Source organism: Microchirus variegatus (assembly GCF_963457635.1).
Source record: "Microchirus variegatus genome assembly, chromosome: 13".
In the NCBI taxonomy this organism is placed as follows: domain Eukaryota; kingdom Metazoa; phylum Chordata; class Actinopteri; order Pleuronectiformes; family Soleidae; genus Microchirus; species Microchirus variegatus.
In genome coordinates this window covers 17,799,117-17,814,136 of record NC_139814.1, presented here as the reverse complement: position 1 = coordinate 17,814,136, position 15,020 = coordinate 17,799,117, and the positions used below count along the sequence as shown (strand labels likewise).

The window sequence follows — 15,020 nt, the reverse complement described above, 5'->3', positions numbered from 1 at the left end:
TTGTAGTCGCAGTGTGACTGTGCTGACACTGCCGGGGCAGTTCAAGTCTGTATGATTTATCGCACTCTTAACCACATTTGGAACCCGTACGATAACCTTAGCGGACGGCTACGCTCTTCAAATAAAGACAAAGGGCTTTAGGTAAAAAGTAAATTAGAAAGCCGAAGTGTTTGTTTCTGGTAATACATAAAGTCCAGGGGGGCCAGTTTCGACTTCACAACTAAAGTAAAGCAAAAGTATAACACACACAAAAAAATATATTGATTAAGTCAGCAGGACGCTTTTTCAGAAATATGTGTTGACAACTTTTTATGATGTCACTTAAGGAAGTCCGTCTCCAGCTGGTGGAGTGAAACCGCATTTCTATGACAAATGCAGTCAAAACATGTTTTGGAAAGAAAAATACAACATTAGAGAAACAATAGCAGAAATATAGTGTTATGAATGGAAATAGCACAGGAGAAAAGAGAGCCGGGGATTAGTTGGAGCACCCACGTAAAAAAAAGCAACCATGCGTCTTTCGACTCAAGTTGTATAGCCATGAAAAATCAATGTTAGTCTGAGACTAATGCAATGTGGGATGAAATGGAATACTATTCACCATGATCTGCACCTGTCCATTCTTGCAGGAGTCTGGCGAGTTTTCGCTGTCGTCTTTACATCCCCCCATCCGACAGCGCACCGCGTCCTGCACCTGAATAAAGGAATGGGGGGAAAGTGAAATAAGGAACAAGGTTACAGGAGGTAAATGCTGGATTTTATATTCTTCATTTTTTTTTTTTATTGATGCAGTTACGGATTTTCAGTGAGCAGAGACAATGGTGTGAAGATTGTAGTCGCGGGATTGCTGCTGTCTTCACAGTGCAGTCTTCAGCCTTTTGCTTACATAACAGTCAGTAAAGTGATATAAAGTAGAGAACACACAGCAGCGTTTCAAAGTGTCCTATTTGAGCTTTGTGAGATCAGTGGCACATGGTCCCAATTAAAACCGACGGCACAGCATATATAGACGTTCTAACCTCCAAGCCTTTTCAGCTTCATATATAGTTTTTTTCTTAATCTTCCTCCATGTCAAAAAGGACTGGTGACTGAGATTCTCTCTCTCCCCCTCCCCCCCCCCCCCATCACGCTCTGTATTACAGATACCCTGGTTACTTGCTAAGGAGCGACATCATTTCTCAATGTTGCTTCTGTCAAATCCCATAAGAATCACATGGCGTGGAAGGAGTGCCTGTAACAAGAAGAGCGGATGACAGCATATTCGCTTCCACTGTGTGGTTTGTGTGTTACAAATGAGTGGATTGGAGAATCATCCGTGTCTGATTAATATTGCATGGGCTGGCGTATCGTATTCCATTGTTTCCTTTTTTACACATTTTCTTCCCTTTATGTCCACACTTGTATTCATTGCCATTTGTTCCTCATTTACCACCAGTTTATGTGTGTGTGTGTGTGTGTGTGTGTGTTAGCGCTCAGCGCAGCTCATTCTGACTTCAAAGTGAGGAGACTCTCCACCTTCCTCTTGATTCCCTCCTCCCCTACGATCATCCCCTACTTCCCTCTTGAATCACGTATCTTTTTCCCACAGATCTCTGCATGTTATTCCTCTTCCCGTCACTCGCGCTTCACTTAAGTCTCTCCCTCGCACTCGCGATCTCGCGATGTGCCTCTGCTTTCACATCTCCCCGTTGTTTTTCCCCTTCTCTCTCCTGCTGCCTCCTAATCACAACAACTCTGACGTCACACCTGTTCCTTCACTGATCTCAGCGGGCTGACTGTGTCACCGCGTTTCCTTTTCATACTCCGCTGCACCCTTACATGCTGTTGGAGCAACGGAGGAGCTCGACATTCTGCTTGCCCGGGATGTTTAGTGTACTTCATGTCGTACCACACTTTCTTTCCCTTTGTTTTGCACTGTAATGCTACCTCCTTCCCACCTCTCTCCAACGTGACACTCCTCTCTTTCTGTTGTTCTGCAGCTACACGGGATTTACGCTGAGTAAAGTCTCTCGCTGGGTGGGGGGGGGGGGATTTTCATACATTTGTGATAAATAATTCCTGGATTTACTGTACCCTGATCCCTGCTGCTTTTGTGTTATTGATTTAATGCAGCTTAGCATTCCGAGCCTTTAAAAATTCACTTACACAGTGCAGCGCATTCAATATCATAATGATCTCTTGGATGCAGGCACAGCGGTGCCAAGTGTGCATGTCTCAGCAACAGAGGACACATTTACAGTTACGGAAAAAAACTGATGTCGCCGTAAATCCATTCATGTAGCCGGTGTAAAACCTAGTGTGTGTGTGTGTGTGTTTCAGGGACATTAATATATGTGTGTGCAGTGCTGTATGTGCATAATGAGTTCAAACTTCAGCACTCCTCGGGGGTGCGGCAAAGTCTGTGGCAAACAGACACTTGGGGGGGTATTAGTTGGGGACTTATCGTCTTATTCCATCCAGCATCTTTGTAAGCTCCTTAAAAGCAGCCTTGGATGAAACGGACAATGCCGCACTATCATACCGCATTATGACGAAGAAAGCACCGCGACGTAGGACACGAATTCCAGGCTAATCCTCACGCTCACGTCTGATCCGCTTGTGAAAACTGATCTGTGACATTTACGAACACGAATGCCACCTGTCAGTGTGACGAGTGAGTGAGTGAGTGCTCTTCATGTGACAAGGCAGAATTACACATGTATGAATTCAGCTCAGGGCAGAAGGTGGACCTCACCTCTCGGCGCATGGCACAGTGGACGGTGATGATGACACAACCTTGGACGGAGTCGAAGACGGCAAAAAGGACCTGAAGAGACAAGAAGGGACATCTTTTTTTTTTACGACGTTTCAATATTAGAACGCTTCACAACATTTTTTTTCCAAAACAACGGCACACCCTCATCATGATTTATGCTTTCCTCTTATCTTACCTACATGCGCCCATACACACATCATACATCATGTCAAGGCGAAAGCTAATGACGCAATGCAGATATTTTACTGAATATTAAAATAGACAAAAAAAATGCCAAACAAGTAAACCGCATATACATTTTTTATACAGAATTCTTAGTCTCACAAAACGAATGAATATACACACAGTGATGCTTCATTGTGCATCATTTATGAGCGTGTCACCTCTCCGGAAACCATGGTGTACCTTAAAGGTGCCATATGTAAAAATGTGGCCAAAAACGGTTACTACATTCAAATTCAAAATTCCGAGGTCTTTTAGGTTTCGTTTTCTGACGTAACTGGCAACCCGTGGTTGCTCGGCAGCTGAGACTCTACTGACTGCAATGATTGGTAGACGGCGGTAGGTGGCGCCACATGCCAAAACATGATTTCAAAACATAAACATGATTTGCAGTCTGCAAAATATTTTTTTTTTATGTCAATATTTTGGCTGTACTGTTGTTGTTGGTGAGTTCAGTATGTTATATGAACATTATTCCTGAGTCTGTGTGACATATTAGGAGGATTTTATGGCCAGTTGCTTTAGATTTATTACATAATGCACCTTTAACTAGGCTTCCGTCTGTACGACTCATGTTAATGCAGCTTTTTCATGACGGATCACAGGTGCACGTGTGAGGCGTCTCACCTGGAAGAGCGTGGAGCGCCGGTCTGTTATGGCCAGCACTGCTGACATCCAGGTTAACGCTAACAGAGGGAGAACCACACAAGAGCTCCAAAGAGAGGCCCTGTCAGAGGAAACAAAGAAGGAGACAGCGAGAAGGATGGGGGAGAGGAGAGGAGAGGAAAGAAGGGACAAGGGGTTCAGTCTTAAACCAGGCTGGCTATGGTAAATCTCTCTCTCAGACACACTCACACACACACACACACACACACACACACACACACACACACACACACACTAGTCACTGGTTGGCAGTTGGCTGATTGTCACACTCAGGTTTCAGACTTAATATTCTCACGGAGAAGTGGAGGGTGATGTGTAATCATGTAGATCATTACGAGACTGACAATTGCTCACAATTACATGGTTGATGCACAGTAAGTGTCATGCTGGCGAACTGAGAGATGACAGACCATTGACAAGTACTGACATGGGGGGCTTCTGAGGAGCATGTGTGTGTGTGTGTGTGTGTGTGTGTGTGCATCTGTGTCAGTGACACTAAAGAGTCAGACACCAATTTAAAATGTTCATGCTGTTTGAGCACATATTCATAGGTCCTATAACCGGCAGCGTGGTAGAGGGACAGATCTGTGTGGCTACGCTGGGAAATGTGTTCCTCGCTGCCGAGGTGCACGGCCAAGCGCGATGAAAAAGTGATAATAGAGAAAAACATAGTGCCAAAGCTTCGACAAAGTTTCCTCCTGTTGTTGTATATAATTATTATATTATTATAATATTCTTTTTTAAACAAAGGTCAGATCACTCCGGAATAAGACAGACAAACAGTTCATTAGCTTTTTTTAAACGAGTATACTCTAAGAATATTATATAATACCTACTTCGTAATTGCCAGGCAGATCCCGAGATTACCGGTGTTTATACAAAGCACGAATAACGGCCCCCCGTGTTTCAGAAGAGACGACATCACGGATAACAGATACGAGCTTGTTACTGTGTTTGTCTGCTAGTCCAAAAATAAACAATAGACCATAATGAAAGATTTGCACAAGGGCACAGTTACACAGAGGCACGCAAGAGATGCCTGCAGTGCTAAAAACTGTGGGATTGCCTTTAATTTTCCGACTTAATACCCTGCAAACAGTCCACATACGGCACTACATGTTCAAGTGGAGCAAGTTTTTTTTGTGGCAGACCCAAAACCCACAGAATTTATATGGCCACTAAATATGTTTGCTAATTAGTGGAATGCTTTCTACAGAATGCAGGCTTTTAACTGGCATTTAGAGGTGTTTTATATGTTTTAAACACCTTTGCTTGTTATATTACGCCATTATATTTACATTTAGATACAGCATAACTGTGTATGTGTGTGTGTGTATCACACAAAACAGAAAAACTCTCCTGAAATTGTGCTGCCCTGCTACGTTAAGCCTCTTCACTACGACACTATACAAACACGGTAAAACAAACTGTAAAGACGATTTGCAAATACAGTTTGACTTGGGTCAGATTTGCTCTGTACGACCTGAGGAATATCCGCTTTGGATCTAACTCGCTCTCATTAAATAGTGGCAGCTTCAAGTGCAAGACATTTTTTTGCTTTCTTCTGAATGTCATGCTGCACCATTACAGACAGCCAGAGATTAAACAGATGAAGTGGGAGAGAGAAGATGGCAACAGATGGAGAGAGAGGATAATGGAGAATATTACACAGAGATATAGAGAAGGACAGAGATGGCGGAAGATGGGAAGAGAACGACGGAGAGTCAGCGATGGACAGAGGAGGAGAAAGGGAGATAGAAAAATGAAGATGGACTAACATGGCGCTGCTGGCAGTCGAGCTGGACATAGCGGTGCTCGAGATCACGCCACACTTGGAGCATTTCAGGAGCAGTCGACTACGCGCATCCGCTGGGATACTTTTGGATATGTGAGCACACACACAGACACACAACCACACACACACACACAAATACATATACAAAACCATGTGGGGAAGAGAGGGAGGAAGTGGAAACACAAGTTCCAGTCATGACGACAGGTGGATGTGAAGGTGTCAGGAAGTTGTAAGGAAGTTACAGAAGAACCGAGAGTGGGAAAACAAATAAATAAAGTGGAAAATGTGGACAACAAAGAGAGGGAGTGGGAAAAAGAAAAAAAAGGAGGGGGAGAAGGGGTGGGGGGGGGGAGAAAAAGAAAGACAGGCAAATTAAAACCAGGTCATAAAAAGGTAGCAGCAATGAAAAACAGTCAGAGCACAAAGGCTGATTCAGAGCAAGTCGAAAAGAACATGGAAAGACGGACATTTCAATGTTATAACGGGCAGAGTCATGTGGATTAAAAGATTTACAGCGACACAGACAGGAAATACAGCCAGCATCTTATTGCACCGCCACGGTATGCAGGTGTGTGTGTGTGTGTGTGTGTGTGTGTGTGTGTGAGAGTTGCTTATCTACACATGTGACTGCACAATGAAGCGTTGGTTGTTTACTCACTATTGACTACTCAGGACATAAACATTGAGTGTCTGTGTCTGTGTGTGTGTGTGTGTGTGTGTGTGTGTGTGTGTGTGTGCATATACTGCAGGCCTATATTGTGAGTGGAATTATGGGGCCATGCACAGGCTATGCTACATTAGTGTGTTATCACAGCTCATTGCCTTAGTACCAACCACATCCCCATGGCTCCATAAGGAAATACATTACACACTAATGACAGCCTGTCCTGTGAGCAACAGCGCTTCCCAGTATGCGTATATACACTTCCAAGAAACACGGAGGTCTTTTCCTGCACACTTGTTTGTGTGTGTGTGTGTGTGTGTGTGTGTGCAGGGAAAAGTGCGCTTGCACACATTAGCAGGTTTCATCTCCGCCGCATCGCGATGTAACAAGTCAAGCCCACAGCGAGTCAGCCTGTGCTTTAACTCCTGCAGCTACACAAAAAAATATCAATTTGTGCCCGAAGAGACAGGCATGGGGTGGGATTTAATGTGAGAAAGAGAAGGTGTGAAGGAGAGTGAAGGGGGGGGAACAATGGGATCAATAGGAATGGAAATGAACACATGGATTTGTCTGAGAGGGTTGAGGAGATCTCTCTTTGAATTAGTAAACATAACCGCCAACTGTTTTGCTACTGTAGGTGGACGCTTTAAGAGTGCAATGTGCATGTTTCATTTACATAATTTCAGCGTTTGCTGTATGTAATAAGGGTTCCATCTGTCACTGATCTACATATCCACATTTATGTATGTCACATAAAACTGGGGGGAAAACGGATGGGAGCTGTGGAGACGACAATGACAGACCGCAGAGAGAGAAAAAGTACAGGTGTCTTTTCTTATTGCTGCTAAATCGGTCCGTGCACTTTTTCCATTTGTTTTTCTTTACTGGAGACACAGGTGTACATGGAGGGGTCGTGTGCTCAGAGGCCCCTGAAAAGCAGCTTGAGTTAGTAGTCATGAGATCGTTGCCTCCCTGTGTTTGTGCCTGACACGGTGAAAATCCGATCTGATTCAACTAAATTGCAGTTCCACAAAAACCTGAGGATGAGTAAGATAAGAAGTGTGTATTCTGTGTGTGTGTGTGTGTGTGAGGTGCAGAGGATTCTGAAAGTTAACTTACCCAGCTCGCTGCTTTTTAGATTTGTCTGAGATGCCGTCTCGAGACATGAGCTTATTAAACACGACGATTCCGATGAGCATATTCACCTGAGAGAGACCAGAAAAGAAGTTTGATCACACTTGCAGTAAATGGATGCGGGCGCCATCAGGGATTCAATGAACGGCATCAGCAGTTATTTTAAATAATTCTTTCTCAACGTGCATGAAGATGGACTTGTTAATTGTCTCAGAAAACGACACTGAAAGTGTCAGTGCTTTTACCAGGCTGACTTGTGTTTGCTTTTCTCAGTGAAGCTTTAGTGCACACATTCCCTCGTTATTACAGTTTTTTTTTTAAAATACATGATGTTTGATTAAATGAAGAAACAACAGGCGAAAAGGTCTTGAAATGCGCATGACACCATGATCTTCAAGTGGAACAAATTTAAGTATTGACAAAAGCCAGAACTAACTGTGTCATGGTTGATCATGTATGCATATATATATATATATATATATATATATAAATAAAGAAAACTAGAACATTCAGAGTACTCTTAAGATTAAATAACTCATGAGAGAAAAACTCATCAATCTGTGTTCCCACATAACCCTAACCCATAGCTCTACAACAGTCTTGGAAATGAGTTTGTACTAGTTGGCAAAGTTTAAATAAGTGTTGCACTTGAGCCATAACAATTTGTCAGCATCATCACTAAGACTTGTTTCACTTGTAGCAACCACCTTTGTACGGTAGTTTAAAAAAAAATAAAAACAAACAGTGCTTTTAATCCTGGCTCCTCTTACTAATGAGAAGCCCGTACTGTAGCTAAGCTTCCCAAACATCTGGCTGTAGTGACCTAGTGATACAGAGATCGTATTAGACACAGATACATGCAGACAGATACGAGCCAAGGCTTGTAACATGTAGACCTCTTCCGCTCTTAAATCCAACCCATCTGGGATAATGTTCTATGCTGGCAACATGTTATTTATAATCTCACGGTCAGTCCCACTTGTGCGATCACACATCTCTCTGTGTTCTCTAGTACATAAAATCAAGGTCTGTATCAGAGTGGCTGCTTACACACATTAGCTAAAGGAGTATTTGAGCAGTTTTAACTCCGTCTTTCATGTGATCATTTGAAATTTCAGATTCTGAAGTATTTTGGAGAAGGCATATTAAACTTGAGGCCTATTTCTCCGCTGTATCTGATGATATGGTACATCTGGCAGCTTCCACAATTTGCTAGAAACCGTATCTCTGATCTCGTTCCCTCTCATGTGCCGTCGCTGACAGATACCTACGATGTGCCAGATAGCGCCATTGCTATGCCAGTCATGTCTGGCCACAGCGATGTGAGTAAGCGTCATCTTGCTCTGGTATTTGCCCAAGGCCAGGTTCATTAATTAGAGGAGAGTCCTGTGGGAAGGTCTGTGTTTCTCTGCCCGACGCCCTACTCTCATTACAGCTGTTTGTTAGAGTGGGGCCCCAGCAACAACACCGGGGGGCTAGGGACCAACACATAACAGCTGGGGTGTGGAGTACACATTGACATTGCGGAGGCAGAAATGATGGGAGCTGGAAACGTACCAATAAACACCAGACAGCGATAATAAAAAAAAGAGAGAGAGAGAGAAAACTTACAAAACTGTCCTTTGGTTTGATAGCTAAAACTTTTCATCTCTCTCACATGAAGATTACACACCCCCAACCTTAATTTCATTACAATTTTAAGATCGCCCGTCCTAAAATGTACCATACACACTGTTGGTCCAAGCAAGGCAAGCAACATTAAACTTGTGATGGGAAAAACTAACAATGGTTTAGACAATATTTAAATCAAACTTATATGTCCTGTTGACCAAACTCTGGGATTTGTAATGCAGTGTCCTAACCCTAACCCCAACCCTAACCCTAACCCTAACCCTAACCCTACACTAACCCTAACAAATTAGCTAATTTACACTGATTTATCATCTGGTCAATCAATGTAATGATGAGCAAATTATTTACTCCTTCTGTTTTGGAAGTCTTACAGGAGTTGGGTACATCCAACTCCCACCACACCGAGTTCAATAACAATCAAGTTCAACATGTGAAGCACACAAATATGATAGACATTTTAGATCTGGGGAAAAGCTGAGGCAACCGCTCTCATGTCCCCTTTTCTGCCTGGTTTACAACAATGATCTTGCTTTCAACCCAGAAGACATGTTGCACTTCTGTCACATGGTCTACCTCACTTCTATGAAATGCCACTGGTCCATCTCTCATTTATAGGATGAGATGGTCTGTCTCACGATTGGTCTTTATTACCATACTGATGATTTACAATACCTTAAGCTTTTTAAAAATTGGTTCTATTTGTAGTTATTACATCGTCATCATATCAATCTTTACTTCTCTACCAAGAGCGATTCTGCAGTTTTTGCTTGCCAATGTGTAACCGTCGCTGCACAATGTCTATTTTACAGCAATTAACAAAAACAAGGGCAATCATAATTGAGACGCACACTCTCAAACACACATTTGTGTCTAAAAGCAGTTTTTTCCATTAAAAAAAAACTGTTTGGTTTTATGGACTGTAGTGAGTGACAGCTTTTGCTGCTGGGCTAGAACATGTGTTGCTTTGCTGGGAAGTCTATATGTCTGCAGGATTTTATTTGCCTTTTTTTGGACTGACATTTTTTTCGACTCTGGGATCAAAAGACTCTGCTTATCGTTCTGTCGTGGATACCTGGGGTGTGTACGCTCACATGCGCGTGTGGAAGTAAAAATAAAAGGGCTGTGAATGTTGTCTGAGGTCAACAAGCTCGGAGGGTCACTTAGCATAGAGTATATCACAGGGTTATATGATGCGACATTGCAAAGGCAGAGAGACTGGTGCCACTGTAGAGTTATGATGCGCAGACTCACCAACACAATGACTGCAGCAGGCCCAACGAAGGCATAAAGCAGACCGCCCTCTAAGGATAACCAGCAGCTGCAGGAAGAGAACAGAGAATAGAACGTTTTATGCACAGAGACTGTAAAAATCCTTGGTATGGACAATATCACTCCACTGACTCTGGTCTAACTCAGTGTATGTTTATTAAATGTAGTAAAAAAACTTTCCATAGAAAGAAAGTTGTAGTGTATGATAGTCCTATGCATAATCAGATTTAACACATTTACCCATAAAAACAACTATGGGAGTACATACATTCAAATAAAGGAATCTTACGCTTTTTTTTTATGACTTAAGGTTCTACGTTCTCAACCACGATAAGTATGAAACAAACAAAACAATTATAATAATAAAAAAAAACACATTTACTCGAATAGCCTTTGTGGGCAATAAAGAAGTAATTTCTATTGGCAGGTAAGAGCCTATTTCCGTAAATATTGCCCTAAGTGCTGAGCAAAGTCATTATGCACACTACCTGAAACATTTTCTCAAACTGTACATGGTACGAGAAGCCATTGAGACTTAACAAGTCCAAATGTGTCCTCCAGTAATTGTCATGAGAGCGAAGTGAGGGCTTTGACTGTTGTCATAATTGCGGACGAATAAAGAGGAAGCAAAGGGAGGAGAACTCACACACACACACACACACACACACACACAGCCCAAACGGCAATGTCTTATTAATGAAACGTTGAGTAAATACACAGAGAGAAAGAGACGGCACATTTTGAGAGCTTATTTTAATGTGTTTTCATGCAGTCAACAGCGCCGTTAACCAGCATGCTTTGAGAACAAGAAAGGTAAACATTGCTTTCACCTGAATGATATTGATTTTTTTTTCTAGAAGGAATAAAAACCCCAGTCTTAATGAGATTTGTTCACGAGTCAAGGCTGGAAGTTTGTGTAGAACTATGTGCTGCACTCTGGAGCCAAGAATAGAACTTTTCACAGACTCTGGGACTTTTTCAGATGCCGTTGCCCTCGTGTCTTTACGGAGAAAGTGGAGCGCCGCGTGACAACAATTCCAGGAATTTAGTGCCCGGAAGCACGGAAGTCAACATTGTGTGTTTCATCTCCAATACTTAGACAGAGGAGGACCACAAAAACATGAGTGAGTCATCTTTTTTCACACTTTGCCAACTGATAGGACCTCCAGAGTCCCAAATATAAGTATTAAAATGATTAAAAAGTTGATTTTGCATAATATGGGAGCTTTAACATGAAAAGAAACCAAATACGCTGAAAAATGAAGAAAACCGAATGTTATACTGACACAAATAACGTGTCACACTGCATGAGCTTTATTGATTAACTGGTTTGGCGACAGTCGTTTGCCATCTCCTAATTTCTAAAACAAAACCAAAGCCTGAAACCTTCAACAGAGGGCAGGCGCACACACACACACACACACACACACACACACACACACACACACACACACACACACACACACACACACTAGCTCAAGCAGTAAAGGGAAAATGACTCACTAGCTGGCTGTGCCATAACCTCTTGCTCTGGTGAAACCCACCGACACGGCTACAACAAGAGCTGGAAGACCTGCAGAGGAACAGAGAATAAGATCAAAAGAGGCGAAACAGAGCATGAAAGGAACCCTAGATATAGGGACGCATGGAGATAATCATCTCCGTTGTGTGTTCATCTCCATAGGACTATGTAACCATGCAATAATATGTAATATGTGCATAGGTGACTGAAACTGACCAAAGGCACCGCAGGTAAGCCTGCGCGCTCTGCGTGTGCTCTCAAAAGTCTTACTGCAGACATGAAACATGGGCTCAGATTAAAATTCATGACAGGGACTGCCATCTCAGCTCACACTGACACCGTCTGAAGCGCGTGAAACACAGAGGGCGAGAGCATGCGAGGCAGAACAAGTTTATGAAAGTGTGAGAGAGAAAAAAGCTTGGTGTGGTCAATAAGTCACGCATTAATTAGCTCACTCAAGCAATCTGTATGTGAGCGCGGGGGAGTGGGTGTAAGTGTAAATGTGAGTGAGACTGAGTGTCAGCGAGGGCGCGCCAAAGGAAAAGAAGGAATGTTTGGCCCGTAACGAGCTTGGCTCCGAAAAACATTTATGTAATTAACAAAGCTGTGATTATGGTTGCAGATGAAAAGCAATTAGAAAAAGTCACATTAACATGAACATATAAGACGGTGGGGGAGCCAAGTCAGTCCACTAACTAGCAAGTGCAAAGTTTTCCCGTCGCGAAACAAACGCGAATCTCCGCGTTTATTTTAACAGGAAACGCGCGTCGATACATCAGGCATGCACACTTTACTTCTAATCCAACAAAGATACTGTCACACACACACACACACCCATCTCCTGTTTCCATGGCAACAGATTTCAATCACATAATTTGAGGGGGAAAATTGCAAAAAAAGAAAAGGATGAGAGGAGGATAGGCTGTTTGATCCCCTCCACCTTGTTCATGCATTTCATGAGCATTTGTAAGTCTGCAGGTTAGTTCTATAGCTGAAACTGCACACACACACACAGTTAGTATCTCTCTATCTGTGACTGTTCAACATCTATACATTCACCCCTGCTCTGTATCAGGGCATCAGTGACTTGGCAGATTAGACTGGTGGGATCAATATCAAGTGAAATGAACAGACAGTGTTTGTGTGTGTGCGTTAGCAGTTGTAATTTCTCGAGCTATCTCAAAAGCATCTTGCCAGGCCTTGTGTAGATTTGTATCACGCAATTTGATTGTCCCCTAAGATGGTGCTTGTTGTGGAACAATGAAATGGCAGCTCAATGAAGTGACACAGCGGCTGACTGCTACAGAGTGTCTGCACTCTGAATGAACAGCGCAGTGAGTGAAATGCTTTCTTTAATAATCAAAGAAAACCTACAGCAAAAAGGAAAAACTCAACACATCATAACATGTTTTAAGTAAAACGTCCCTGCGCCCCCCGCCTTTTTTTTTTTTGCTCTCGTTCTGCTCAGTGAATATTATTGTGGATGTCGGGGTAAAACAGAACAAAGTGGACAGAATAATTTGGCTTAATGGAATTACGTGATTTTCATCTCGTCTCAAGCTAAATCTGAACATTTGTCTCAAGAACGGTACATGAATGTAGTTTCTGCTTTAGAGACCACGTAAGTGCAGTGGTGTTAAGTGCAGAGCTGGAATGAAAAGTGCATCAGTGGAGTAAAAAAAAAAAAAAAATGTTAGAATTACTGCAGGGCAGGGTGACATGAGAGCTATATACAGTATGTCACACGCTGGCATTAAGAATAACACTCTGTTCTCTCTGCAAACCTGTATGAGCTGCAGCTACAGAATGGTGCATGACAACTGTTATGCTGAAATCTCACTAATACTGGATTAAAATGTCTTAAATTAAAAAAAATGAAGTCATTACACTAGATTCCGTCTGTCTCGGTGACGTAAATCTGTGAGAATTCTTTGAACCAAGGTCAGTTTTATTGAATTCTGAAGGAATTAATTCTGTTGGAAATATCAGTAGTGGCAGAAATGGAGGAAATTATTTTAAATCATTTATAATATGAGAGCATGGCAGAGGTGTAAAGGCCCAGGACAGGCTGCTTTCTGTTTCTAGCAGTGGAACTAAAAAAATCGAAAGGGAAAAGTAGTTGCCAAAATTGACACTGCAGCCCTTTCTGGTGGTAGCGTGATGCAAGCGTTCGTGGATGTGCTCACCCCAGCCGAGGCACAGAAAACGTTTGCGAATGAGCCGTGATCTCAGTTTGCCAATGACGGCCAAATAGGACTGCCACGCTTCTGTCAGCACCCAACAGAACGACGCCAAGAAGAAGAAATGCAGGAAGGCAGCAGTCACAGTACAAAGGCCCTGGAGAGAAAAGATAAACAACGCCAAAGTAAGATTTAAAAAAAAAAAAAAAAAAAAAGTTGGAGACCTTTCACAAAAAAAAATAATATAGTGATCGATTGTCACCGCCACACAGTCCCTTCCCAGAGATAAATGTCTGCTTATACTTAGTCTCAAGCAGTGTTACTGGAATCGTGTGAGTAGGTTCACTGTGATAATGCGCTTTTGAGATTTTTTTGACAGCGCAATTTTCGGCACATTTCGGTGCCGTCAGCGACCTCACCTTGCTGAGTGTTTGAGATTGTCCCACCAAAATCAACAAATTGGAGGCCAGGATGGAGAGGCAGAAATTCACCAAGATGATGGACCTCTCCGAACGGATGTACCTACACAGCAGAGGCAGAGAGAGGGAGAGAGAAACAGAGCCAGAGGGGACAGACGTGTGATTTAAGTATTAATGACACAGTGATGGACTGAACAACAACTCTTTTGGACATGGCAGAGTTATTAGCTTATTTTGCCATCTGCCACATGTGTTACCAAAAAATCTAATTACCACCCTCCCCCCCCCCCGCTGTGATTCAACCATTTTGCTCCTCAGGCCTCGGTGCAGTTTCGACACATATGAGGACACATGTATGACATGTGGCGTGTGTTTGCGTTCATACCTCCAAAAGGCAGCGTAGATTAGCAGCAGGATGAGCAGAGCGGTGCAGGAAACTCCACAGCCCACCATGAGGGGTACAGAGGGTATACTCGAAGGACCCATGTCCTGGAGAGAGTGACAAGAAGAGACGGATAGTTAATATTTACTGCAAGACATTTTATCCCACAAAGCATTTTTTTTTAAAAGAAATTATCGCAGCAAAAACTAGAAAAGCACTCAGAGAGTGCAGACCTCCATCAAGGCAGCTCAGTGCCTACAAAATACACCGTGCCGGCGCGTGTCCAAAAACGGTTACTACATTCAAATTCAAAATACAGAGGTCTTTTTAGGTTTCGTTTTCTGACGTAACTGGCAACCCGTGGTTGCTCGGCAGCTGAG

At 42.8% G+C, this 15,020-nt stretch overlaps 1 protein-coding gene across 1 annotated transcript in view; it reads right to left on the bottom strand.

The window, feature by feature from the left end:
* The window catches only part of adgrb2 (adhesion G protein-coupled receptor B2), a gene marked incomplete at both ends in the record, with an annotated part of 128,638 nt that overhangs the window by 23,981 nt on the left and 89,637 nt on the right, over positions 1-15,020 (bottom strand). Inside the window, 10 exons of the mRNA XM_083899742.1 lie at positions 602-694; positions 2,735-2,806; positions 3,605-3,704; positions 5,422-5,520; positions 7,222-7,307; positions 10,120-10,186; positions 11,641-11,710; positions 13,846-13,996; positions 14,259-14,361; positions 14,644-14,747. Of these exons, the coding sequence (XP_083755868.1) occupies positions 602-694; positions 2,735-2,806; positions 3,605-3,704; positions 5,422-5,520; positions 7,222-7,307; positions 10,120-10,186; positions 11,641-11,710; positions 13,846-13,996; positions 14,259-14,361; positions 14,644-14,747 (945 nt within the window). The remainder of the gene's footprint in view (positions 1-601; positions 695-2,734; positions 2,807-3,604; positions 3,705-5,421; positions 5,521-7,221; positions 7,308-10,119; positions 10,187-11,640; positions 11,711-13,845; positions 13,997-14,258; positions 14,362-14,643; positions 14,748-15,020) is intronic.